This window comes from Drosophila simulans, chromosome 2L (genome assembly GCF_016746395.2).
Source record: "Drosophila simulans strain w501 chromosome 2L, Prin_Dsim_3.1, whole genome shotgun sequence".
Taxonomy (NCBI): Eukaryota; Metazoa; Arthropoda; class Insecta; order Diptera; family Drosophilidae; genus Drosophila; species Drosophila simulans.
The window spans coordinates 13,311,604-13,337,886 of record NC_052520.2 but is presented as its reverse complement, the minus strand read 5'-3'; the positions used below and the strand labels follow the sequence as shown (position 1 = coordinate 13,337,886).

Below are 26,283 nucleotides of genomic sequence, written 5' to 3'. Positions count from 1 at the left end.
TTACTTTTATCTAAGATTGCTACATTTACTATAAAAGGAACTTTTACTATAACGAAAGAAATTGGCAAGACAAATATTATAATGAAAAGAAATCGAAAAATCTTCTTGACATCGTTTACGGTACGAAAAACCACAAAAGCGACATCTAGCTCTGATTTTGGAAACCTTGTGTCAAATGTAGAAACAGCTAGAATAAACCATGTCAAGTTGATTTTTCTACACCGTTCGAACCATTAGCCGTAAAATATTTAAGTATTAGAAAAGAGTATTTTACATATACCTCAATTTAAACCCATTTGAACTTTTTTCTAATTCATTAAATAAACAATTTCATACACAGATTTCTTATATATTTCATTTTTATTTCTGCACATATAGTATACATACATACTAATTCATAAAGTTTGTTTATTATTTTCTATGTCTTGCTGCTGCTTTGTTTGCTGTACATACATCTTACACATTTTGTTTCTGGGATGTTACCTTTAATTATTTTCGCTCCTTTTATAATTTAACGGCCACATTCAATTCTATTGGATTCGGTTTATGTTAGTTTTTATTATTACTCGGCTCACTTTTCTTGGGGTTGAAAGAGCAAGCGATTATATTCTTTGGAATTTAGCAATTGCTTCAAAAAGTGCTTTCGAAACGGAAAGATATTAAAAATATCGAGAATAGTTTCAGTTTTGCTTTGGAATCGAATTAAAGTCTTTGCAGAGTTGCGTAGAATATCAGAATTCTTACTTCGTATGTTTTGGAGAGCTCTCCAGCGATTGCATAATACTTTTTAAACTGTTTGGGTTTACTTGTATTTTTTGAAATCACCCGCACATTTACCAGATACTAATGTTTGCGCTTCTTGCCATTTAGTTTTATACCCCAAACTTTATTCGTACATATCTAATTGGGTTTTTAGTTTGTTTAAATTAGTTTTTATTAATTAGGACGACGCTCCAAGTTTACTTTTCTTTTCATATTATAATTGTTTTTTTTTTAAGTTTTCGTTTGTGTATTTAGTTAACGATATGTTTGGTATACAAACTTTATAATACCCTGGCTATGTTTTAAGTTTTTGTTTTTAATTTGGGATAGCTTCGAACAGCGCAGGTTGGCAACATTTTGCTGAGCACGGGCGTATCTTATGCCACCTAAAGCCTGACACACAGATCTAGAATGTTAGGAAAATATTCGTTAGCTATAGATTGGATGATACATCCAAAAGATGGGCAGGGAAATCAAGTGGCTTGCGAAGAATAGAGGAGTAAAGCCTCGGGAAATATACTCGATTAGACACTGAAAGCGAGTTGCGGAGTTGAAGGGAAATAATAGCGACATGTTCTGATTGGTAATTATGGAGTCTTGTTAATGATTTAGCCAATTGATGTACCTAATTGTAGCTTCTGTTTTTAATATAATTTACTTGATTTATGTTTCAGAACATGACTTTTTGGTAGAGATTCAGTTAAGGGGTGTATTCGTTTCTCTTAGTGGTTCCTGTGGCACATTCAAAAGATAGTTTTAGGGTACATAGGTATCTAAACTCTAGTCGATCTTAACCATTCACCATCACTCACACACAGCTCACCACACACGCAGACACTCATCCTGTTGCACATGCACACTCGCGTCTAGAACCTAGACATATACATATATAGACCTGGTGGCTAACTAAAAACGTAACTAAATCCCATTTAATTCTACTGGCCAAGGTTAGCCGGACTGAGCACCAATTCTGGCTCGAATTTGCTCGACGACGAGGACGACGACGCCGCTGGCGCTGTGGGCGGCGAAAGGAGTAGGCTACTGCCACGCCCCATCACCGAACCGGCGGATGACGGATGTGATTTTTGAAGATCCGTGCCGGTGGTGAACGATGAGGTGGTCAATCCGCTCAGTACCACACCGGATGCGGTGGCCGGTCGCATTAGGCTCAGACTCAGACTCGTTACTCCGCTTGTTTCCAGCACCTGGCCGGGAATACTGGCTATCGTTGTGCTGGTGGATGAGGCGGTGGCCACCGTCGAAGGCGCCGGCAGCGGCAGCAAACTAATCGCTGTCGTGGTGGGCGGCAATGTGAAGGCAGTTCCCATTCCTTTGCCGGAAGTGGAGCTGCTCATGGACATGCCCAGTGGTCCGCGTACCGTCGCCGTTGCGGAATAGGTGTGCGGCAGGGCCGGTGGCAGGTCATAGCTGGTCGGATGCGACTGCGACGTGGGCAGCCGTGCCGTAATGGTGGGCGTCGTCGTCGTGGTCGTCGTTTTGGGCGTGGCTCCCGTCGAGATGCCCGGCCGATTGAGCCGAGGTATCGCACCCGTACTGCAGCTGCTGGGCATGGGAGCAGTCGATGAGGCGGCTGTTGTTGCAACAGGTGTTGTGGTCTCGTTGCTGGCATCTATTAGGGATGTCTCCTCCACCACCTCCAGCGAATCCTTGACCGTGGAGGAGGAGGACAATGACTGCGACTTCGGTACATGTTGCTGATCCTGCTGCTGCTGCTGCTGTTGCTGCTGGCGTTGCTGCTGCAGTGCCACCCGCTGACGCACCAGCTTGCTGTCCGGCTTTTCGTCAACCGTGCTCAGGGTGGTGACTCTCGTTATCCTCGATGTGGCTGCTGTTGATGTTGGGTCTTTGGTGGTACTACTCGTAACGGCAGTTGTGGCTGTTGTACGTTTGGCAATCTGCTGCTGCTGCTGCTTCTGCTGATCCTGGTCCTGATCCTGCTCATCGTCACTCATCTCGCAGGCATTCAGAGCCGTCTGCAGCTTCTTCATCTCCAGTGGAGCATCTAGGAGGAACAGAAGTCATTGGGGGTTGGACTATACCATATGTAGTTTATATACCACCGCTTTCCGGCTCATTGATGATCGGCACTACGCGATTGATGGCCGTCTTCTGCTCGTTCTGCATGAACAAGGATGTGGTGGCTATCTGGCGCAGTGCCTCCATTCCCTCGTTGAGCATTTTGCTCTGGCTGCGTTTGTGCGCTATGGGGTATTTGGGCTAGAATTGATGGAATTAATTAACATAATAATTTAATAAATAATTATATATCTACCACCTGAAAACTAGGACCTCTCGCTATAGATACTCTTTTGCTCTCGTTTCTGAGCAACGATGTCGTGTGATCCGCATCAATCTTGTTGCCGTTTTTCTTCCGCGTCTTTTTGCTAGATGAAATGCAGTGCGATGGACAGATGCAGAAGAGGATGCGTAAAATGCAACAGATCAGGCCCAATCCTGCAGAGAAGTGAACTCGTTTAGCACATGTTCAACTAACACTTGCCATTAGCTATTTTATTGCCTATGAGAGAGGGGCCTATAAGTCTTAGTTCCGTGGTTTTGAAGCCCTTCTCGCCGGTGCCAACGAACGCGATGACGAGTCCCAGCGCCACCGTGCCCAGACCCACGTAGAGAAAGGCATTCGCAAAGGTGCTGGGACCCCGCAGAACGCCCAGGAAATCCTCATCGTCCGATGAACCGCCCAAAGAGGCGTCCTGGATCTGCCAATGGAAATGGGCGTTGTCAGTATATGATTAAGCAAATAGCAAAAAGGGTTTTATCATTAGAGCAAAACTCAAGGAAGACAGAAGTAAAGTTTTTACTTATCAAGTATTTAGTTCTTACTAAATGGTTTTTGTTTAACATAATTACTAATCATCTTTATTCTATATTTTAAGTTCTATGAAGATGAATTTAAAGGATTAGTAAATAAAAACATAATTAAGTCAGTCTTCCAGGCGTTATGCAGTTTTCAGGGGCCCTTTAAAGGTATGACCCTATCATCAATCGAGTTCCAATGAAAACCAAAGTTAATCATTTGATCTAGGCAATAAAGATGATGACTTATTCAGATTTGTAGCCTGCTTCACCTAACAGATAATGCGCTGAACATTGAGAAAGTGGTGCATGAAAGAAATGTGACGACAGGGGGGTTGGGTGATAAAAAATATGTATGGGGGTTACAATTAGAGGCGGTATTACGATAACGGGTAGTATGTACACGGCGGTAGGCGGTCCTTCGTGGTGGCACTTACTCGGTTGCGCTTCACCCAGCGTCGGTGGCAGGTGGCCTGCTGCTGCTGCTGATCCTGGACGCTGCAGCGTCGACCCCGCTCCAACCAGGCGGCACGTCCTTGGGCGCACTTTTCGTGGCGATCGGCCGGCCACAGAGGTGAGGTGATCGTGACCATAACCAGGACCGAGTGACAACGATAGCACGGATAGCACGACGACGACAACAACACACACAGTGGTTGCGGTTGCGGTGGCGATTGGGTATTGAATTGGTTTTATTTGGCGGTGGTGGTTGTGGGGCAGATGCATAGAAAATATATACAGTTCAGTGATTAGTTTTGGGCTGTGTGAGATCGTCTCTCGTTTGTGGTTAAGGGGGAGTACACATATCTTTAGAATATAGGAATACATATTTTTTCAAAAGCATACAATACAATTCATCACAGGAGGAACGTCTAATGCAAAAGCAATCAAATTTGTTTGTCAAACGAAATACGGAATTTCAAACTTGTTGCCAAGAGTACTTTCTTGTCATCAATTACAACATCAATGGGAAATATAGTTGGATGCCAATTTCATATCATTTTTGGTTTTCTTGTTCTTTTTTTTTTTTTTGGTTAGTTAGAGGAATAAACGCACATTGGAGTAAAGTAGTTAACAATTAGGAAATGGTAACTAAAAACAGTTAAACAGCAAGTAAAAGGAGAACATAGATATATAGAGAGGAAGGAAGACTTAGGAATGGAAAATATGGAACATCAACTGAAAACGAGAACACTGAAAGGAGTTAAACACTTAGATGGCAGATGGAGGGAGCACACTTCAAGACACAAGTCAAATATATTCCAAAAAACTTAATCAGCATGCCTCATTGCAGCTCCGCAAGCAGCTAAAACATACCATATTATTTCGATAGCCCATGCAACAAAAATAAATCATGAAATAACCCCATAAAAACCAGAATATTTTTAAAAAAATATTATTACATTTTCAGTTAATCAAATAAATTAATACCTCTGCAACCCAACAATTTCTGAACGATTCTGCAATATAAAATATTTGATGCTAGATCGTTTACTCTTTTTATTTATGGGAATACTGATATATATTTACTGATTTACCCAAGATTTATTTAAAAAGTACCAAATACGACAAATAATCTTGACCTATTGATGTACGTAATGTATATTACGTATACGCAATATTTACATGCCCTTTTAAGGTTGTGTCCTCTATAACTTGGCGCAAATCAAACAAACAGTATTCAATGCCAGCTTAAATTGCGCAGACAGCGAGTCATAGATGCCATCATCTAGATACACCTGTCCACCCGCGTTTGGATACACGTGCACTGGCCAACACGTAGACGAGCTAATGAGTGACTAGACCCCCCGGCTTGGAGCCATCCTGCCTGCCTGCTCGGTGGAGCCGTATAAACATGGCAATGTCACTAAGCCAGCCACTAAATATGCTGCGTGCCAGTAATAAGGCAAATAAAACGACACACAAACGGGCTGGCCTATATATTCGAAGGAGCAAGGAAACCCCAACAGATATATATATGTACATATGACTGACTATATAGTTGGCGTTTGAGTATATAAGTGAACATGATGGACTTTGTATGTAGTGCCACGTTTTCTGGTTTCGTTTGCTTTTCGTGTGCAAAATCGCAGTCACACAAAGCGAGCGCCAGAGGAGAAAAAAAAACAAGCAACCAAATGCTGTCGGAAGGAAAGTAGTGGAGAGAAAGTATCGATCGGCTGCTCCACATAACTATGGCTGGAACTGGAACTGTAACTGCTGTCCTGCCCTTGACTTAATGTAGGTGTAATCAACAATTTGCGACGCTGATTGACGAACGCCGAGCAGACTCAAACGAAGGCCAACCCGTAGACTCCAAAAGGCAACGCACGTACGCAAAGGCGATGCACGAAAAGAGGAGCTATTCCCACGATTCATAGGGCGGAAAAGGGGCAAAAGGACGAGGTGCAACCTCGTCGGGAAGTTTCAAAATATTTGACTAACTTGTCGACTGACAGGCAGGTGTTCAGGCCAGTAAGTGCAGGCGAACTTAACAAAGTTACTAGCCAAAATTGGGATAAGATTGCAGCATTAACAACCAAAAGGTTTTTAAATAATTCGTTTCTGCTGGTTTTTAGGGCTGATTAATAGAAGGATAGCTTGCGGTACCCGATTTTTTTATGGTAACTGTTGCTTTTGCTACTGAAAAAATTTATCAGATTTAACCATTAAATATATTCTCATTAAGCTGGTAAACAATATGTTTATATAAATCATTCTGCATTAATTTAAATAAGTTATTTTAAGGTTTATTGTCAGTCAGCTGTTTGTTAAATCCCCGAAGCAATAATTTCACGGATGCCTATCTAATATTCATATGTTTTCGCTATATTATTCATATTGCGCATACGCCTGTTGGGACACGTGGCTTTTTGTATGTTTTCAGCAAATATTTGCCATTTCAAATGATAAAAAAAAAAACGCTGCCCTTACGCACACGCTATGTATTCATTAAACTTTCACCTTTGCCAATGTTCGATATTTCGCACAGCCAATTTGTAATCATCAGGTTGGCTGATATCTCTGTTCCTTCGATGGATTTTTGCTATTTATATGGGCGTCAGGCACCAAGTAGCTTTGCCTTTCCGTGTGTTGAAACTCACGCAATGCGAGGAAACAAACAATGCCAGAAATAAAGGTTAAATAGAAATGTTGTAAAAATTACAACAAAGCGTCGAAAGTTCATTCAATCGGATTTGGCTTATGAAGGCGACAAAACGCTAATGAACACCGCACACGGAAGCTTCCGAAGGAAAATGTGCTAAGCTGGGTGTAAGAACCTAATGGAAAATCGAAAGATGCCCAAAAATCAGCTGAAAATAGCATTTTTAATTGCATAGCAACGTCAATAAGTGTGTATAACTTATATTCTTAGTCAAAATTAAACCTTAAATTCTTTATTAAACAGCAAAGAGTTGCACTAGAGTTCCTAGAAAATGTTCCACTTCTCCTGCTGTTTGGTAATATTTCTTGCTCACAACGAGATCCCTAATTAAACATGTCGCCGACGCAATAATGCCCCTATAATTTATGATAATTAGTGGCTGAAGGCCTCACAAGCGTTATCCGCAGAGTGGTCACATTTATACGTAGATTAGTGAGTTGTGGGCTTTTCCATTGTTATTATCGCCATTGATTTTTGTTTCCATTGTATAACAATAAATTGTTTTGCCGCAATTGGCTGGCGGCGTCGAAAATTAACATGTACTCGTCATCAATTTCTCCCTGGCGAACAGGAAGTGTAGGCCATTAATGACAGCAATTTATGTGTGCCCATTGATTGTTTGTTCAAGTGCACAACTTGGTTTGCTTTTATGTCGATAATGTGTTGAATCAATTAAAACATATTTATCGTTAATGCTTTCTAATTGGTTAATTTAATGCCTTTATTGGGCTTTAGGGATCCGCTTTGAGGGACCATACCATGATTTTGGCTAAGACTTCAAAAATAAGTATTATTATTGTATCTGTGGATTTCAGTTTAAAACTTTTGCTGCGAAGTTTAGAATATTTTCACTCCACGGGCTAGATTATCTGTTCGCACCCACATCTCTGTCTTTCGACAATTGAAAACAAATCTGTGACAGGACTCGTAAGGAGGCAGATGCCGACAGCCCCGGCGATTTGGCCCGTGTACAATTTTATTATGCAGCTGCGAGGGAAAGCAACGACTTGAGCCGAGTGGCGCAGAATCAAGTGCAAAATGCACTTGCAAAATCAACTGGAGGAGGGCAGGGGGACAGGATGTTCGGACAGGTGGGCTGAGAGCCAAGGAACGTGGCTGGGAAAGAAAAAGTGCGCAGGCTAATGAAAAATGCAGGAGTAGCCGCAGCTGGAGCTGACACACGACCAAGTCGTAAAGAACGAGGTGGTAGCTAATGCTATACTGTGGTTAGACAATGCAGCAGCACCACAATGCAGGGGCACTGAGAGGAGACATTAAAGGCAATTTCACTAAACGACACTGAAAGGCCCAGCTTTCGAGCTGCCCTTCATCGCCCTTGCCCTTCTCACACTTCACCAAGTCCAAGTCCAGCCTGATGTGTCTTTGTTTCCGGTTGCTGTCCGGGTGTTTTGGTGTCCGGAATCCTGAGGCGACTGGGCTCAAGGTGCTTCACGGCCTATGCGGCGAATCGGAGCTGAGCTGTCCCGAAACTGGCACATGGCCAGGGCCACGGGGCGAGTGTGTAACGGCTTTGCCATACGCTCTTGGTACACAAATCAGCATTAAGCCAAGGTCCAAAGACAGTTCATTAGGCCAAGTAATGCCCGGGGCTGCTCTCCATATTGGCCACTTCAACGAGACCGCAGTTTGAAAGCTCAATCAGGGATCAGGTAAGTTTGGATATAAATATTAGCTAGAAATCATCTCAAAGACTAAAATAATATAATTAATACAATAAATCACATTAACTTGTTGGGGAAGGTTTAAGTCCCCAATTGAATTATTTAAAAGATACTTTCTTTGTATTAGAAGCTTCACTGTTTTCAAACTGCATTTTTCCCACACAGATAAGTGCTCCCTGCACTCTAAAAATACGCTTGGCTCATTTTGTTTGTCCCACATCTTGGAAGGCACTTCTAATAAAATTGATTTGATTTTAAATTCAATTCGCGTAAAACGCACGAATCGATGCGAGGAGCACATGCAACACATGGGGCCCAGGACTGCTAGGCAGCCAGTGGAAATCCCCAGCCAAGGACCAAGGAAACCAACCGGAGAGATCTGCTGCCCGACTGGCCAACAAAACAATTTAAAGGCAAAGCCACAAAGGAAAGTGGCGAAGTTTTCCCAAACGGAACCCGGGAAACCGAAAAAGTTAGCATTTAAGCGCAGATTGTGTAATGAAATCAGACCATATAGAATATATATATGTATATATATGCGATATGGAAGAGGCAAGGGAAGAAACAGCGCCAGTGGCACCGCAAATTAAAGTCGTTTTGCGGCTAAATGTGAACAGTGGTGTGGCTGTGTGTGAGTACCGGTCTTGCGGACTTGGACTTCAAACGGAAGTAGACATTTCTTTTGGGTTTTTCTTTTTGCAGCCGGATATCCGGCCATGAAATGTAAACGTCGCAGCCGCGTTCGTTTCTTTTGCCTTTGTTTGCCTAATGAAAATGTCAAACGGTCTGCCAGAGTCCCGGTTTAATTGAATGCATGTGTCGGACTTTGAAAAAAACCTATGGAAAAACAAATGGTAGGGATAGTGAGAGTCAAGGAAATGGCAAAAGCCATCGATCAGCAGTCTGTTCTGCGCTCAATTTCACATTTCAGCGACGACACTATAAATCAAGCCAAGGGCTGTGGAGAAGGCGCTGAAAAATATGCTACATAATTTGTTCGCAATAAAATGTGCTTAAAGTGCTGCGCCAAGCACTGAGGCACTCGAACGACACTCGACAAATTTTCCTCTTCCATTTCTTCATTTTTTTTTTTTTTTGGTGGAAAACAATGGAGCGGGACGAACGGAAAATGCATGTCGCTGGTTTTCGGTTCCGTTCGATTGCATTTCATTGCACTGCAAAGTTTCGCCTTTTCCGGAGCTCTTACGTCGCCCCTTCCTTTCCCGCTGCCTTCCTTTCATTTCCAGTTGTTGTTTTTGGCAAAAAATAGGGGAAATAGTCTATGGCAGCCTGGGAAACTTTTTAGCCACAAATGGCAGTAAGTCAAGTTGACAGAAGAAGCCAAGTTTAAGTCGGGCCTTTCAAGTGCACGCACGAGTGCTGACCACAAATTGTGCAATTCTCGGCTGCCACATTCCAAGGCCTTTCATTAGCCACCGAAAATTGATTAAGTCCTTGTCGAATTACCATTGATTACTTACTGCCACCATTTTTGTTACTTTTTGTTTTGGCTAAGCTTACCACACGAACGTATACAGGTTGCGAGCGAGAAGAATCACATCGAAAAGCTTTAGGATTTTGTCTGCGAATGGGTTTTCAGGGATGGAAGACTTGGAGTTTGATGATACACATACTTTGAGCCTGGCTTTGTAGATTTTTTAGAGGGTTTCTCAGCTTTTATAACAATCTAATCTAATGTCTATTATAAAGTATTTGTTAATAATTTTCTTCTGAGTGTAGGTATTTTAGTTAGGTAGGTGAATTAAAGACCACAAAGAAAACATTATTAGATTGTTTATCCTTAATCTGGTTCCAAGAAACTTTGCCATGACCACAAGCCATTTAAAATATTTGGAAAATATGTTGTATTAGTATTGTTAAGGCATGTGTGGGTTAGTCAATAGGCCATTTTGCAGTGCTTAGTTCAAAGATACTTGTTGATAAACTCACTCTTGTGCTTTGGCTTGCGGTTAGTCAGCAAAAGGCTCGTTGGTTACACAAAGCATTTGAAAGGGTGTTGGTTTGGGTTTTTATACAAAAAGAAATTGATAGATACCCCGCTGTCAGTGAAATAATCCGTTTTAAATGACAGGCCATTGGTACCCACATGTGGGAAAATAAAACATACAGTGGAAAATAAATAATGTTTTTTTCTTGTACGTAATTAAGCGCATGCGAGAAACGCACAGACTGCAAGATAAATTTATTAAAGAGTTGGCTGAGCGAAATTAGAGCGAGACCGACAAGACAATTAAAATGCACGCAGCGGAATAACATTTGCATTCCATATATAAATATATATATATGCATATATAGACAGAGAGAAGGGTATATAGACTTACAGATAGAGAAGAGCGGAAAATATAATAAAAAATGACGAGCAAGGTAATGCAAACATGCGAGGAAAAAATGTTGAAAATTATACGATAGTTTTGTTTGTTGTTCAAATTCCGGCTGTTTTTATGTCCCAATATGTTAAAGTTCAATTTGGCGCACACACACACAATTGCACGCGCACACACACTCACACATTTACATAGATAAACATATTTATATGGATTTAAGCTACTAAACCTAGCACGCTACTAAGTTTTTTAGTCACACAGAGCACGGGCCACAGCACAAAAAGAGAGAGAGATATACATATTATATAATGAGATACAGAGAGAGAGAGAGAGCATTGTGATTACAATTTTAGACACCAATAGAGGAATAGAATCGGTAATGGATCACAATAACTAGACTTCTTAAATTTAGACTGTACCTAATTGGCGATCTGAATTTTTCATTGATTTTCATTTTAGCAAGCGTTGCATACTTTTGGGTTGATTTCTTTTTGGGGGTGAAATAGGTGTAATTAAATGTCGCGTACCTGCGTTTGAAAGAAATGAATAGAAAACAGTGTTTAACAGGAGTACGAGTGTGTGTGTGGGTGTGTTTCCGGTGTTCATTTTGGAGTTTTAGTGCGTGCTTCGCATTGAGTAAGAGAAAGTAGGAGAGAAAGTAGAAAGGAAACCATAGAAATCTTGTCTCGTGTGTGTGTGAAAAGAAGGGCTTAAATTCGAGCTTAAATAAATTATAAAAAAGCAACGATTGAAGCGCGCAGCGTATATATTCCCAGAAGAGTGCCACATGTGTTGACATAGATTAAAAAAATCAAAAACAAATTTATACAAATGATTTTAATGTGTAACCTATCGGTACTGGCTTTATACATACTTTTAAGGGCCTTTGTAATAATAATTCAAGGCTAAGTCTGCCCCAAAAGTATGCATAGTAATGCGTGCCAAATTTGTTCGATTTCGTTGGCAAAATAACACTTTAATACTTTATTTTCGGAAATTTAATAGATACTTTTTTGATGGTGATGAAATGCGCTTTATTGGCTTGGCTAGGTGGGGCTCGAAATTTGGTTTGAATTTTGGTTGGGTTTTTAGCCATTGCTAAATTCAAAGGCTTTCTAAACTACGAAAAAACATTTCCTTACATTGTACTTATAAATTGTATTTGTTATAGGAATCACGCCAACTCTGACTTACCCAGACCGCTGGAAATATATTTGCATTTTGACTTACAGAACCCAAATCGAAAGAACGACAATACTCCCACCCAAAAAGCCTTTTAACCCACAGCCAAAATATATGCTGTGTGTACACGTTTTGGTATTTCCTTTTTTCTGTTTTTCTTTTCTGCTACCTTATTCGTTTTGTTTTCTTGGGTTGTTTTTGTTTTTAGCGCTTGCTTCAACATGTGAATGTTCCACAAAAAAATGGTTTCGGGCCGAAATTAAAATGTGCATTTCAATTTAAGGCAAAAGTTTCACTTTGGCTGTCGACTCGACGCGAATCGGTCGGCATTGTCAAAGGGAAAATTTTTTTTATTTGCATTTTGCCGTTTTTGTAAAACATTCAATTTGATTTTTTCATTTGAATTCTTTTTTTTTCAAGCGTTATTTTTTGTTGACTTCTTGATTGGTTTGACTTTGTGGAACAAATTTCGCAATTGAATCAAGTTGAGCTCCTAGATCGAAAACGGGAATGAGAGGCAAGTAAGCTTTACAGAATCTTTTGGGAAAACTTGATACCATTTTGTTTATTTTATATTAATGCATTTTGCTTGAGTGTTTGTTTGGCGTTTGAGTGTTATGTTTATTCTTTTGTGGTTGCTGTTGGTGGTTCGTTTTTGGTTGTTAGTTAATGTTGCATACTTTCTTTTAGTTTATCGTTTGATTGTTTCATATGTCTGTTGTTTTCTTTTGTTGATGACTACAAATAAAAAAATCAAAGCCAACAAATCAAGTAAGAAACCAAATAAAAAGTTATGAAACTAATTAATTGTTGAGATAATTGATAAAGAAGAGAATGAGAGCCTACTAAATGTATTCTATATGTAAATTGAGTTCAATTGGCGGTCGGCAAACTTGTTGAGTTTCGCCACTGATTTATGCTAATTACTTCGGCGATAGTATGTTAATTAAAACGCTCTAATTTTACAAGAGTCACTAATTATGCAATTTATTTGTCATATATGGCGCCCAACGCGGGGCCCAAAGTTGCTCAAATCTGGCGCCCAACGTGATACCTTTAATAAGTGGTATTAAAGCTCAAGTTATTTCATTTCGTAGGCACTTATTCTCCGCCTAGGCATGTATATTTGATGTGGATGGGCACTCAGTTCACACGATTGCTCAAGCTTAGCTGGCAGTTCTTGCAGTATAGTCGCTGGATCCTTACACAAAATGCCATGGAGGGGTCGTTCAAATCAAAGCAATGAAAATGCTTGTAAATATTCAATGCAATTCTGTTGGTCGAAACCGTTTTTCTCGCTAGCCCTGCTTTGCAGTTAATAAAATATTTAAAATATTTTATTGGCTTCGGCATAATGCTCAAACACACACCAATGGCAGACCAAGAAAAATATTTTTAATATTTCATGTGCAAATGCGTATTGGGCTTAGTACGAAACGTAATGAACTTAAGCGAAAAAATTTGAAATAAAAAATGAAACAAAATTGGCATACAAAAGGAGCGAAGAACAGACAGAAAGTGGATAGAGGGTTAGGTATGTTGGGAGAAGAGAGGACATCAAATGCAAAGCAAAGTGAATTATTTACAAGCATTTTCATTGTACTTTCAAATTACAACCAACTGCAAGACGGTAACGTAAGCGGCACAACGCAATTGCATAGAGGCAATCACGCAGGTGATCATTACGTTACACATATACAAAGAAACACGTGGGACACTTGCACGTGATGAACGAACGATAGAACGGAAATAAAACGTTTGCTTCCATATTTTTTGGTATGCAAATGAGTGTTTTCTTTTTTTCAAAATGGATGCTTTGGCACTTACTTCCGGCGGTGGCGGAGGCGGCTGCGGCGGCGCCGGGGGCGTGGTCACGTATGTGTTTTTCTAGTTACGCAATTGGATTACATCGAGATTGGCGAAAGTTAAAAATCAAAAATGTAAGATTCAAGATACATAATTTGTGTGATGTGTTTTACGTGAAACTTATGCAAATATCGGTAGGCGAAATTTACAGAGTGAAAGAATAGTAGTTTCGAGTAGAATGAGTGAAACAAGAGGTAGTGGAAAATTGTTTGTCTTAGTGCGTGTTTAGCAAAGTAAAATGTACAATTTCGATGATTCGTGGATCCTGAGAAACTCAACGGATCCATGAAACCATCTTTCAAAACTAAACTATAATCGGTGTAGTTGTTTTTAAATAATGGCATAAGTGTGTTTCAAATTAAAAATTAGTTGATGTGCTTTATATTTGTTATGTAGGTAATTTGTATTTGATATTTCATAGCTCGTTTTTGGTTTTAGTTTATCTGAGTTAGGTTTAGTGAAGAATAGTTAGAAGCACTTGCTTTGGATACTGTTGAGTACTACTCGACTAGTTAATAGGGTGCAGCGTGTGAGTGGGGAGAGCGCACTAGATATGTCTGATCTGTTAGTGGTTTTGTGGGTGAAGAACTACACACGTCTTTGATTATACTGGCTTTTAGTTATACGTTACATAGAGTTTAAGCAAGTGCAAGTAGGCGAAAGTGGTTGAGATTGCTTTGGGTGATCAGGGGTTCTCTGTTGGGCTGGTGGGGTGGGTTGGAGTGGGGTGTTATTGGCTTGAAGGCGGGGTCTGTGCAATGTTTCAACTACAGTTGAAGCTAAGTGAGGGACTGGGTGACAGACAGATAGTTATTGGTTTATAGAAAGTTACACTTAGTGGGATAGAGACAGAAGGGTTAGGCAGAGAGCTAGACAAAGAGAGAGATAGTTGGATAGCTATAGAGAGAGATAGAGTTAGAGAGTTGAGCAAAAGCACTAATAGATTGCTGAGAATTGAATAAAGGTGGTTAAGCTAGTTGTACAGCGCATTTAGTTGTTGGCTGGCAGAGCTCTTAGACTTGAAATATATAGTATCTATGGATATATCGTATATTATAAAATTGTCTACTGAGTTAACAGTTAATTCAAGACTCGTTCAAAAGCGGCTCTACGTACTAGAATCGGGTATAGTTGGGCACACACTAAGTTAATTCCAAGATGAAGTAAATAGTTGGAGAAAAAGTTGAATTCTATTTGGTTAACCTAGCATAGAGTTGCCACACTACTTAAGAAAAAAGTATGCTCTGATGGTAGGAAACTCTTGGGTGTTTCTAAACTCAAAAAAGATATTGTGTCTTGGGCTCGAAACTTGGGAGGCTCGAATAGAGAAGGGGACGGGTAGATAAAGATAGATAGATGGGGAGAGAGAAGTACAGATCAGAAAGATAGTCAGATAGTCAGATAGCTTGGGTAGTTTTGGGTGGAGGTTTTCGGTTTGGATCGGGCTGGAAATTAGAATTTCTTTAAAGCTGATGATTTTCATTTGACGACTTTTAAGAAACTTGCGCTCTTTGGGTTAGGTTTAGGTTTAGGTTTGGGTTCTTAGAGGGTCAAAGATTAAATTTTCGCTTTACTGAACTTGTTTTTGGTTTACTTTTGGGGCTCTTCAGTTCAGAAGTGGACAGAGATATAGAGAGATTCTTAGAATGTGGTTTAAATTTAATTAGGTATTTTGTTTGGTATTTTATATTATTACCCATGACTCAGGTGGATAACGAGGAAATGGAGCTATTTCTTTAGTTGCTACATTACTAGGCAACTCAAGTCTTCCACCTAATTTTCGTAGCTTTCTTCTTCTCGCCACCCGAGATTTCGATCTTAGCATCAATGCGGCCTGCATCTTGGTGTTGTTTTTTTGTTCTTTTGGTTAACGGTTAAAGTTCTTAGTTCTTGTATTTATGTTTAACACGTCAGTTGTCCGTTGTACAACGGTGCGTATGCGTCACGTCAGTGATTGCGTATCCGTTGGGGTTGCGTTCACAGTTCGAAATCAATGGGATGACACAGAATACAGGTTTAGGAGCTTAATAACGTCCAAAACTAAATGTCACGAAGTCTGCGCGTTACGTCGATCGTGAGGGCAGCATCCAAAAAGAAGGCGTGCTTTCAGTCCGATTACGGTTACGGTTACTTTCTCAACTTTCTCAACAACTACGAGAACGTACTGATAGGCACAAAGAGGAGGAGTATAGAAATAGAAGCAAAGAGTAATATTTATGTTAATTCTTGTATCTGGATTTTTTCAAAACAGATTCCTATGTGTAGTGCTGTAGTTCTTGTGGTGGTTGGTTTTTTGGGGGGTTTTTCTGTAGCTGTGGCGTTTGAAAAACTGCGTCAGCCTCGAAGTCGAAGGGCTGGCGCAGTTGAGTGGCGGGCTGAGGATGGGCTGCGTTGATCGCCAGTGGTCGGCTGCTTTTCTAGCTCCGTTAAGTCGTTCTTGTTGGTTGGTTGTGTTGCTGTTGTTGCTGTTGCACTGTGTGTTTCGTATAGGCTGTGTTTTTTTCCAGCGGTGATGCTTCTGACTGCGCCGGCGACTCGTCCTGCGACGCTCCTGCAGCGAATCCTGGATCATAAACGGCGTGAAGTACGGGAATCGGATGATCGGATGTGGACTCGACTGTGGTTATGTCGTTACGTAGCGCGGCGTAACGCAACGCCTGGCCTTTTGCTACGTAGCGTTCACGTCACGCGGCTTTGTGTTCGTAGGAGATTTCATTTTCGTTTGGATTTTGGCATTGAAAGCTATAAACATTTATTTATATCTATGAATTGACCGTTTTCGTTAGCGCAGCGTTAACGTAGGCGCACTGCGTTTAGAATGTAATTGATTGCTCGACTTAGTCTATGCATTATCTAATTTAATCAATTCGAATTGTATTTTTCCTTGTTGCACGTAGAAAAGTCTTTGAGTTTAGTTGTAAGTTGATCAACTTATTCCTTTGGTTTTAGTTTCAATTGTCGGCTTAGACTAGTAATTAACGTTAGTGACTACGAAGTTGAGTTTTAGAGTTAATTTCGTTTAGGCTACAATGAGAGAAGGCAATGTCGTTGTCGAATTTTATTGTTGAAGTAACTCTTATTGGTTGTTCAATATATATTATTTCGGTTCGATCACATTTGGTGCAGTTAATTTAAGTTTTTAGTAAGTAGAAAAAATATTTAAAGCTTTCTCGTTATTTTTTGTTTTTCCTGTTCGTTTGCTGTAGCACTAAATGTCATTATTGCCTAGCTATATAAAAGTCAAGCCCAGACAATATATGCTCGTTTTGATTTATCGTTCTGTGTTGCTGCTGTTGCCATTTTCCGAGGCATAATTAACGTTGTTTTGGTTTATACTAAAAGTGTCTTTATTTATATTTTATTAGTTGATCATATCACATTTGTTGCAGTTTTCCAATTCATGGCGTTCGGTTGTTTGACTCAATTTTATTTTGCATATGAATGTTTTATTTGTGTTCTTTGCTGCGGCTCCATTTAAAATTTTCTGTTGAATGAATAAATAACTTTTGGTTTCAATTATGAGTTGGATTAAGTTGGCGGCTGTATTACTGTGTGCATTGTTAAGGCTTTAAATCAATGGCCGAAATGTTAAACATTGTACGTTGTTATGAATAATATTTACTTTTTACTTTTGTATTGTAATTGTTTATTTATTATGGATTGATATATTCATGCTGGAAAGCTGAATGTTGAATGCCATGGTTCATCTTTTTATAAATTTAATTTGGTAAAGTAGCTTTTTGTGTTGAGTATGCATATTAAGTTATCGATTGATGTCCATGAATATAAACGAGAATCCGTTTGCAAACAATGGAGCCCGTGTCAATAAACCAAATTATTCATTTATGAAGATAGCTCCACTTGAACGCACCCAATGCACTCTGGCACATATTCGACTTGAATCGATTTCATTGCCATTGCCCCTCGTGAATGAAATGCTAAGACATGTCGAGTGCAAAGTTTCCAGGCCGTTGCAAATCACTTGCAAAAATCTGGTGAGTAATGCAAACATGGAAAATATTTATGGCATATAAGCCATGTAGCTGCCCTGCAATGCCATAATTCAAATGGCAACTGTGAGATGAGAAAAGAAACGGAAGGCCGTGGAAAAGTTACGCCAGCTTCGAGCTGCAACTGCTGCAACTGGAATTCATATGCAAATCCGGCAGCGGAGGCACTGCCGCACCAGGGATGCCTTCCTTTGTTGGCCAAGTGGAGCAGCGACCTAAGCAAAACTGGCAACTGCGAGCCGAAAATTTCAATAATTCAACAGCGCAAAGCGGAAAAAGTCACTCGTTGAACGATGCATATGAAATTTTAATGAAATACAGATTCATGCAAAAGCCACACACGCTCTCAAACGCAGACACCCATTTGCACAGCCCTTCATACAGCAGAGTTCAAGAAAGTAGCGGCAATAATACAAAAGCATATATCCTGCTGGGGTTTCGAGAAGCCGTTTTAATTTACATACTAATATAATATTAGTAATATATTATATATTTTATGCTTAAAGTAATGTCGATAATATTGAGAACCTCTTATTTATTATAAATGTAGTCGCATTGTCAGTTTTTTTTTAAATGCAGGTCTCTGTATTGATACACTAAAGAATTTGAGTTTTTTTATATGTAGATTCTGAAAATGTTATCGTAGATCCGAGGTAGATTTTAACTTTTATAAGTGCATATATTGTGATGACCTTTGCTGTGCTGGCATACAATGCAGACTCGTGGCCGTTAATGGAGAAAAACATGACACAGGCGCAGCTGACATAACAAAAGCTGGCTGGCTGACACCGACTGACTGGATGCAACGCCTAAAAGATTGCTACATTTTCGCAATTAAACACAGACGCAGCACACACACACACTCGCAGCATTGGAATGTGTGCGTGTTGTGTCCGTGTGTGTGCGTTTCGCTACACATGTTGCTATTTGGCAGCTAGTCGCCAACAGGGGCAGCAACAATGTCATGCTGACAACATAAGCGCATAAAAAGTATACTATGAAAATTAATTTGTGCACCATGATTTCGCCATGTAGCCAGGCTAAAGGCACAGAAGTGGGCTGGGAAAGGATAATGGGTTTCGGAAGAGTGGAAATAATATATGACGCTTTACTGTAAATTTCATTAACACTGAATTGCCCTATTCTGTTGTGAGAAATCGTCTGCTGGGTGCCATGCATTTTATGGCCAATTGTGTCGAGTGCATTATGGGAAAATTTATACAGCTCTACGGATACGCTATGCTCTTGAAGGATATTTAAGAGATTTATCCCAAGGGCACTTCAATTTCATCAGCTCCCCCCAAATGATAGATGGTCGATAATAGTTTAACCTTATACTTTCAATTATAAAATGTCATCAATCACTCGCCCCAGGCAATGTAATTATTGTAAACGATTGCTGGAATACAGCTTAAACTCTTACCGTACAAAACCATTACACGAAATAATGTTTTGCGAAAATGAAAAACCTAAATTAAATCGAAATGAAGGTACAAGATATTACCAGGTAACTTTACCCTTAACCTTTACTCGTGGCCACTTTGCGGGCTATTATAAAACATTATAGTGTTTTGAACTTATGCAAATTCAACTTTCACATTTCGACGGCAGTAAAAAATGCAGCTAAGCCCCGGAAATCAATATGCTGGCAAACAGGAGGCACGAATGTGCCCCATAAAACCGCAGCCAAGTAGCCAACCAAAATCGACTGTTGCTCAATTGCAACTCTAGTGAGTGCATATATCTCGGGTTAATTAATGTGAATGTCGACATCCCATGGCTGGCGAATTTTTGGCACAACGCCCACCGACTTGTTCACCTGGTGTTCACCTGGTGCTCACCTGTCTCGGGCACTCGACGGTCGCCTTGTCTGCAGGTAATTAAAGGCGTGCGAGGCGCCCCTCGAGGAGGAATTTGCATATGCCACAATGCCGTGAGAAATGGCAACTGTCCTCGTTGCGAGTCATGTTATTTGATTGTTGACAGCCATTGAGGCGACCGAATGTGTGAGTGTGTGAGTGAGTGTGTTGTCTGCTATTTGCTGTTTGCTCCAAATTGGCTGGCAAATTTGCCCTGGCCAACCGCTAACCGGTGTTAATTGAGCATAAGTTATTGAGCTGTTTCGATGCGGGAGCAGGCTTAATGGACTCCAAATTTGTGGCAATGTAGCTTATTATTATTTAAACAAAAAATTGCATAATCAAAAAAACAAATCAAGCTTAAGAATCGCAGTCGTTTCGAGTTTAAAAATTATCACAGATATAAGCAGGAATAATGGATATTGTGGTTGTCACAGATATCACTTATGTTTGGATATAAATTTTCAGTGCACAGAGTTTTTACTTAATTATCCACGTCTACTAAAGCTGAAGGTTCTTATGAGCGAGTTAAATATTGGACCATTTGTATTGCAGCTAAACGAATGCAAATCGATGTATTTATATCATGAAGCTCAACTCTTCATAAAGCCATTTTCCCATTTTGGTAAGGCAAATAAATACCCCTCTGGGACCATGAAGCTGCCCCAGCAATTTTGGAGCTGTGTGCAGTGTGCAGAATAATTTGTGTCTTTTTAAATGATTTTTATTGTCGATGGCAGCGGCAACAATCAACAACAACGCTGTCCAAACTTCGAAGATAAATGTTGGCGAATGGGGATGAGCAAACAGAGAAAAAAGCATCGAGCCAAAATCGAAAATTAATTTAAATGCGGCTTTGTAATAAACGAGAAGGGTTTCTTGCTCGTGTGTGTGTTTGATGTGAATGAATTATGCAACAATAATTCAATGAAGCCGCCGCAAAGTATCCAATAAACAAGGAGCTGTCGTTGGTTTGGTCGGATCCTTTTTATACCCATTATTCGTAGCGTAAAGGGTATGCCCTATGAACGTCGAGATACCCAGGTTCAATTTTCATATTGTTTAAAATTTTAATAATTATTTCAAAAGATGTGTGAAACTAAAACTAACCGCCGCTAGGTGGAGCCCGCGTGCAAGCCCAAGAACAGTTGCTCTGTCATTTCGTTATCTTGATTTTGATCCCAATTCCCCTAACTGACGGGTATCCAATAGTCGAGCCAGTCGACCATAACGTTCTCTCTTTTTCATTTTGTGCCCAGGCATGATTACCACTTTATTTGAGAGATGTCTTTTGGGTAAGTCGGCATGGAGTGGCGAATGAGGCTGTGCACTGGCAATATGTCAGTTACAATTACGAGAACTGGACAAGACCGACGTGCCTGACAAACAATTACCAGCGACCGCCGAGAATTGCGAAAAATGGGCCACCAGGATGTCCCTGCATTGATATAGAGTGGCCAGAATGGGAAGATGGCGCCGGATCTGGGCGACAGTTTGAGTAATTATTGAGGCTGCATTCTGAGGCAGCAACAGTCCCCAGTGTCGCACTTTCTTCTTTTTTTTTTGCAGACATCTCGTGTAATTGGAAATTAAATTACGAGCACGACGAACGACTTGTCCGTAAATCAAGGCATTTTGTTCGCTTGAGCGTAAGCGATTTGATTCATCAAACTGAAATAATCACCATCGAACGGCCTCGAATTGCTGATTGCAGCATACTGCTGATTCGAAAGCCGTCTAATAGCCTGTCCTTGACATGGATTTTCAATTAATATGATTGTTATCTAAGCTGGACAGTTGAGCAATCTGAATTGGAATAGCATTGAAAATCTGAAATGGATGCCAAAGGCACAATTACTTGGAAAAAGGTGTATGCACCTATAGATACTAGATACTTGCTTGAATTAGTTTCTGATTTCTGGTAGTTAATCCGTTCTAACAACCGTTTGCAGTGTGCAATTAATGCTAATGCAGTTATTTATCTCAATGTCACCATTTTGTTTATTCATAAATTCAAGGCACCCGCCCCCCGTGAAAATCCCAGCGAAGGTAGCACGTTTATTTTCACCTTTATTACAAGTCTCTTGCCCATTTTCATTTTACACTTTTCCCGGGGACGTGGAAAGCGGCGACGTGGGCGGGTGGAACAAATGGCGATGATGATATTTTTTCGCATTTCTGGCGTCCGCCATTTTGCCGCGTACTTTTTTCCCTATTTTCCAGCTAATTTACTAGCTGTTGTTTTTGTGCACGAGGCGCTCAGGAATGCATACATACACACACACACATACACACACACGCGCGCGGAAACGCATACAAAGAAGCCATAGGAAAATCCATGTCTCTCTTAGCGATTCGAGTGGCAGAAAAGGAGACTAGAAATGACGCTGGCGTGGGTCCCTGGGAATATAATAAATTTCAGCGGCCGCCAGTCGCTTTTGCTGTTTACTTTCTTCGCTTTTTGCACTTTCTCTTTGGCACTTTAAATTTTTTTTGTACACCCAGTTTTTGGCGAGAACGCAGACGACTTATTGTGGATGTGCACTGGCAATAAATCCCCAGATGTACGATCATCACACGAAACTACCTCTTATGACAATGTGCAACATTTTAAATTATGCCGAGAAATGCCTTTTATGGGTCTACTTGTATTTTAAATATGTCTAAGGACATTATCTTAAGGGTATTCATGTCCATAACATTTTTGTATCTATTTGTTATCCAGCATACTAGTAAATTTTTAAAGCTAATAATAAACACTAAAGTTTAAAACTTTAGAGTCCCAAAGATAGCTTGGTATATATTCAAAGAGTTCCTAAATGCAAATTTACAAATGTGTTATATTCATGAAAATAGCTTTCCATCAGCTAATGGGTATACTTGTGTCGATTCAGTGGAATGTATTTGTTTTGTTGAAATAGTTTTATTCGCCTAGAACGGCGCATCCGCCTGCAAAACGGTTCTTACAGAGATTTCTTTTGTGCGCACGTTTTGTTTAATTTGCGCAAGTTTAGAGCTTTATTCCCCATAAAGAAGTATCCATATATAATATGTTATATATAGTTGATTCGCTGCCTATGCAACTCAAATAATAGCGCAGCTCTGAGTTTTTTAATTTACCACTCATGCACTCATCCAGGACTCAACATTAAGTGAGTCGTGATCCAGGAACTTTAAGGACGAAACTTAAAGTCGCGTTGGCGGCCACCCTGCACTTTTATGGCACACATTCAGTGCTGCCATTAGCCTTTTACACAACATTTGGCAAGTGGCGCCACACGGAGGAGGTGACCTGGCTGGGATGCTGGGTGGAAACAGGGGGCCGAAGTGGGTGGATGGTGCCTGCCAAAGCATTTTTTCTCCTAAGTCGGGCAGGGTGCATTATCAGGCCGATACAAAGGCACATTATTCGCTTCCGATTCTGGGATTGTTGTTATGCATGCACTTGCAGTCGTCGTTTTTAGCATTTGCCTTGTCGATGCCGCCGTTATGGCATCGCCTCAAAAATGGGGCTAGTCGAGAGGAAAGCTGCACGGACACACCAAACCGGTTGACTCCTGCCAAAAACTACTTGTCCTTATTATAAATGCCATACATGCACAAAACAGCGTGGGTGTGGGATGTCAGAGCTGCTTGCACAGCCTCGATTGAATATTTCTGAGTTTCTTAGTGTACATTTATGATAACTTCATTGAAAATGCATCCTGCTGATAATGTATATGTGATAAAATCACATACACATCACAAAATACCTTAGGGGAATTTCAATTTCCCATAATAACTCAGTAGCATCCCGAAAGCATATAAATTTTATCACATAAATTATTCGCTCATCATTTAATAGATTATTGGTTTCGTTTTCAGTTTAAATATATGATATTAAATCTTGATTGAAGTGTTAAGCACCATTAAGATATGGTTTATAAATCAAATGAATACTTCCACCTAAAACCATTTCACACTTCCACAATGTTTTATTAATATTCAAATAATACTGTAGCCCCAATAGAAGTTTATATTGTACCAAATTATCATACAAAACCAATCACCTCTTTAAAGATACTTTTACTCCCTATTGAAAAATATATTACCAAAGCATAAGTTACGTATGTTAACCATGGAACATAAATTTAGGAGAACACTCAGAGAAAACTAACACTCAAACAATGATAATAGAATTATTCAGCATGCACAAGACACATAAGCAAGCGCACAGCAAAATCGGGAAATAGGAATCATAGATATATATTATCGGGATCAGGGTTGGCCAGGATGGGCCCGGAATTACCTCGAGGTGCTCGCACACGCAGATGCCCTCCTCGCAGTAGGCGCATATCTGCATCTTGCGCCCATTGACCCCCAATCCTTTGAAGATCAGCTGCGGTTCATCGGCGAGCAGTGGTTCGTACTGCGTCTGCTGGACTCCGGTGCTGAACTGCAGCTCCCTCAGTTGCCGCTTGAGACCACCGCCTGCACCACCAACACCACCACTGGCACCGCCAGTGTCCTGCTCGAAGGCGTCGCTCCTGCGCATCCTGTACACGCTGCACTTACGCTCCAGCTGACCCGGCGCCGGCGGATGCATTGGCTCATCCTCGTCGTCCAGTGTCTCGTCGGCGGTCAGTGGCTGTCGTTCGGCGGAGGAGTCGAAGAGGAGCTCCTCGGGCCCGGGACGCCGCAGCTTGGCCACGTGGCCGGGCGAGGCCATGGGCGTGGCCGGCGTTACAATGATGGCATCATGGTGGGGAACAAACATGGCGCCGGCACCAGCTAACTCTGCCTCCGCCTCGGCCGCCATAGCGGCTGCAGCGGCAGCGGATGTGCTGGCCAGCGGCGGAGACGTGGGCGTGGCTGTCTCCAACGAGGTCACTGTCGTTTTAACGCCGGCCACCGCCGATGGCGACACCGCCATCGCCTCCGCTTCCATGTGCGAGACCAGCGGCAGCGTGGCCGTTGCGGATTTGTGCAGCTGCCCGGCGGAGATGACCGGATGGAAGCCGGCACTGCTGCTGCTGCCGGAGTGCCGGTGCACCAGTTTCGGTGAGACGCGTCCGTGGGATGAGGCGAACTGCTGGTAGGGCGTCTGCCCATGATGACTGAGCGGAGCGGGTGCGGCGTGGGCGGGTCCATGGGAATGGGAGTGGGAGTGCGCGTAGGCGTGGCCATGCGAATGAGCGTGCGAGTGCATGCGCAGCTGCGACACCGACTGCGTGTCACCCTCCTCGATTGGCAGTAGGAGCTTCGATTGCGTCGTATAGGTGGCGCTGAGTTTCCGTCCATGCGGCTGCGGGGCACGCAGATAGTTCTGGGGCAGCTGATGGAACTGGCGCGACTGGCTGCGAGTGGGCGTGGATGCGCCCTCGGCGGCATGATCGGATGCCAATCCGGCCGCCTTCGGTGGATGCAGTTTCGCCTGGAGCTGTTGCGTCTTCTTCTGCTGGCGTTGGCGCTGACGCGCCTGGCGCGAAGCCAGCGAGGCGCCACCAGCAGCTGCATACATCTTGATCGAGGGGAGGGACTACGGGTTTGGATACGGTTACGGGTTTGGGTTTTGGGTTCGGGCTTGGGAAGCTTCACCTCTAGTTACTCACTAAGTACAGGGGATTACATTCGGTTTTGGAGTGGTTTTGTCGACGGACCTAAGCTCAAGTTTAGTCTAAATAATTAATATTAAATATCTTTAATATCTTCCCTTCAATTGTTTTCCATTAACCGTTTCGCTTCAGTTTTAAAACTATACTGCTGTTGTATTTTTAGCGGTCTATCCTGAAATCGCCTAGCAATTTTATAAAGCGAGTGTGTAAAACGAATTTTAAAAAATTGTTAGCAAAAAGTGTTTCGATCTCGTTTGTCCCTGTAAAAACGAATGTTCAACCTTATCGCTTTGTATTTCTATTTCAGAATTATCCTTGCCCAATAAATCTGGTGTGCTGTGGTGTTGTCCTGTTTGACATAAATGATTGTACTTTGGATTACTTGCTTAAGCTTTAACCGAATGTTCGTATGCCAGGCCTAAAATAAGTTGTCGTGAAACCATCGAAAGTAAATGTATGTGTATGTGTATGTATCCGAAATGAAAATTGTACAAATGTTTAACTTAGGCTAGGGTTATCCGAAAGATATATGTTTTGTGCATATTCGCAGTGTTCAACTTTTTCGTCGTCTTGTTTGTATATAAAAAATATGTTTCAAAAAGTTTGTTCTTTGGTTTTCGGTGTCTATTAAAATATGTTTTACAAATAGTTCAATCTCTGCTTATAAACATTTAAAAAATATTCTATCTGCACAATCAAATTGCATACTTTTGGGCGTATTGTCTGGGTGTATCCATCGACATGTTTTAGTTGGAGCTGTGCTTGATTTCCTTGTGGGATTATGACCATTTAAACAAAGTATTTGGTTTAAATATATATGTTTTGTATGTTTTGCCTAATTTGCGTTGTTTTCTATAAAATTTTCAATGCATATTTTGCCTTTCGCCTAGCTAATGTCCGTTTGGGGTATCAAAAAGCATCTAAATTCTAAACTCACACATATACATATATCATATTATTTTGTTTTGAATTTCTTTTGATC

At 41.1% G+C, this 26,283-nt stretch overlaps 2 protein-coding genes across 5 annotated transcripts in view; both read right to left on the bottom strand.

Annotated features, from left to right (window-relative positions):
- Positions 1-502: 502 nt before the first annotated feature.
- LOC6732220 (mucin-5AC) lies at positions 503-26,189 on the bottom strand. Of its 4 annotated transcripts, XM_039291011.2 has the most exons (7): positions 15,535-15,678; positions 13,800-13,859; positions 4,035-4,142; positions 3,302-3,500; positions 3,059-3,237; positions 2,841-3,000; positions 503-2,785 (listed from the first exon to the last, which is right to left on the bottom strand). In XM_039291011.2, the coding sequence occupies exons 1-7, from the start codon at positions 15,676-15,678 to the stop codon at positions 1,698-1,700; spliced, it is 1,938 nt and encodes a 645-aa protein (XP_039146945.1). In that variant the 3' UTR covers positions 503-1,697. The 4 variants fall into 4 exon arrangements, with proteins under 4 accessions (XP_039146945.1, XP_016024890.1, XP_016024888.1 ...); XM_016180100.3 differs by lacking the exons at positions 13,800-13,859; positions 15,535-15,678 and adding an exon at positions 23,996-26,189; XM_016180098.3 differs by lacking the exon at positions 13,800-13,859.
- Positions 16,782-26,283, bottom strand: part of LOC6732217 — a 23,947-nt gene continuing 14,445 nt past the window's right edge. Inside the window, exon 2 of the mRNA XM_044922317.1 lies at positions 16,782-17,322. The gene's annotated coding sequence lies outside the window, so the exon portion shown is untranslated. The remainder of the gene's footprint in view (positions 17,323-26,283) is intronic.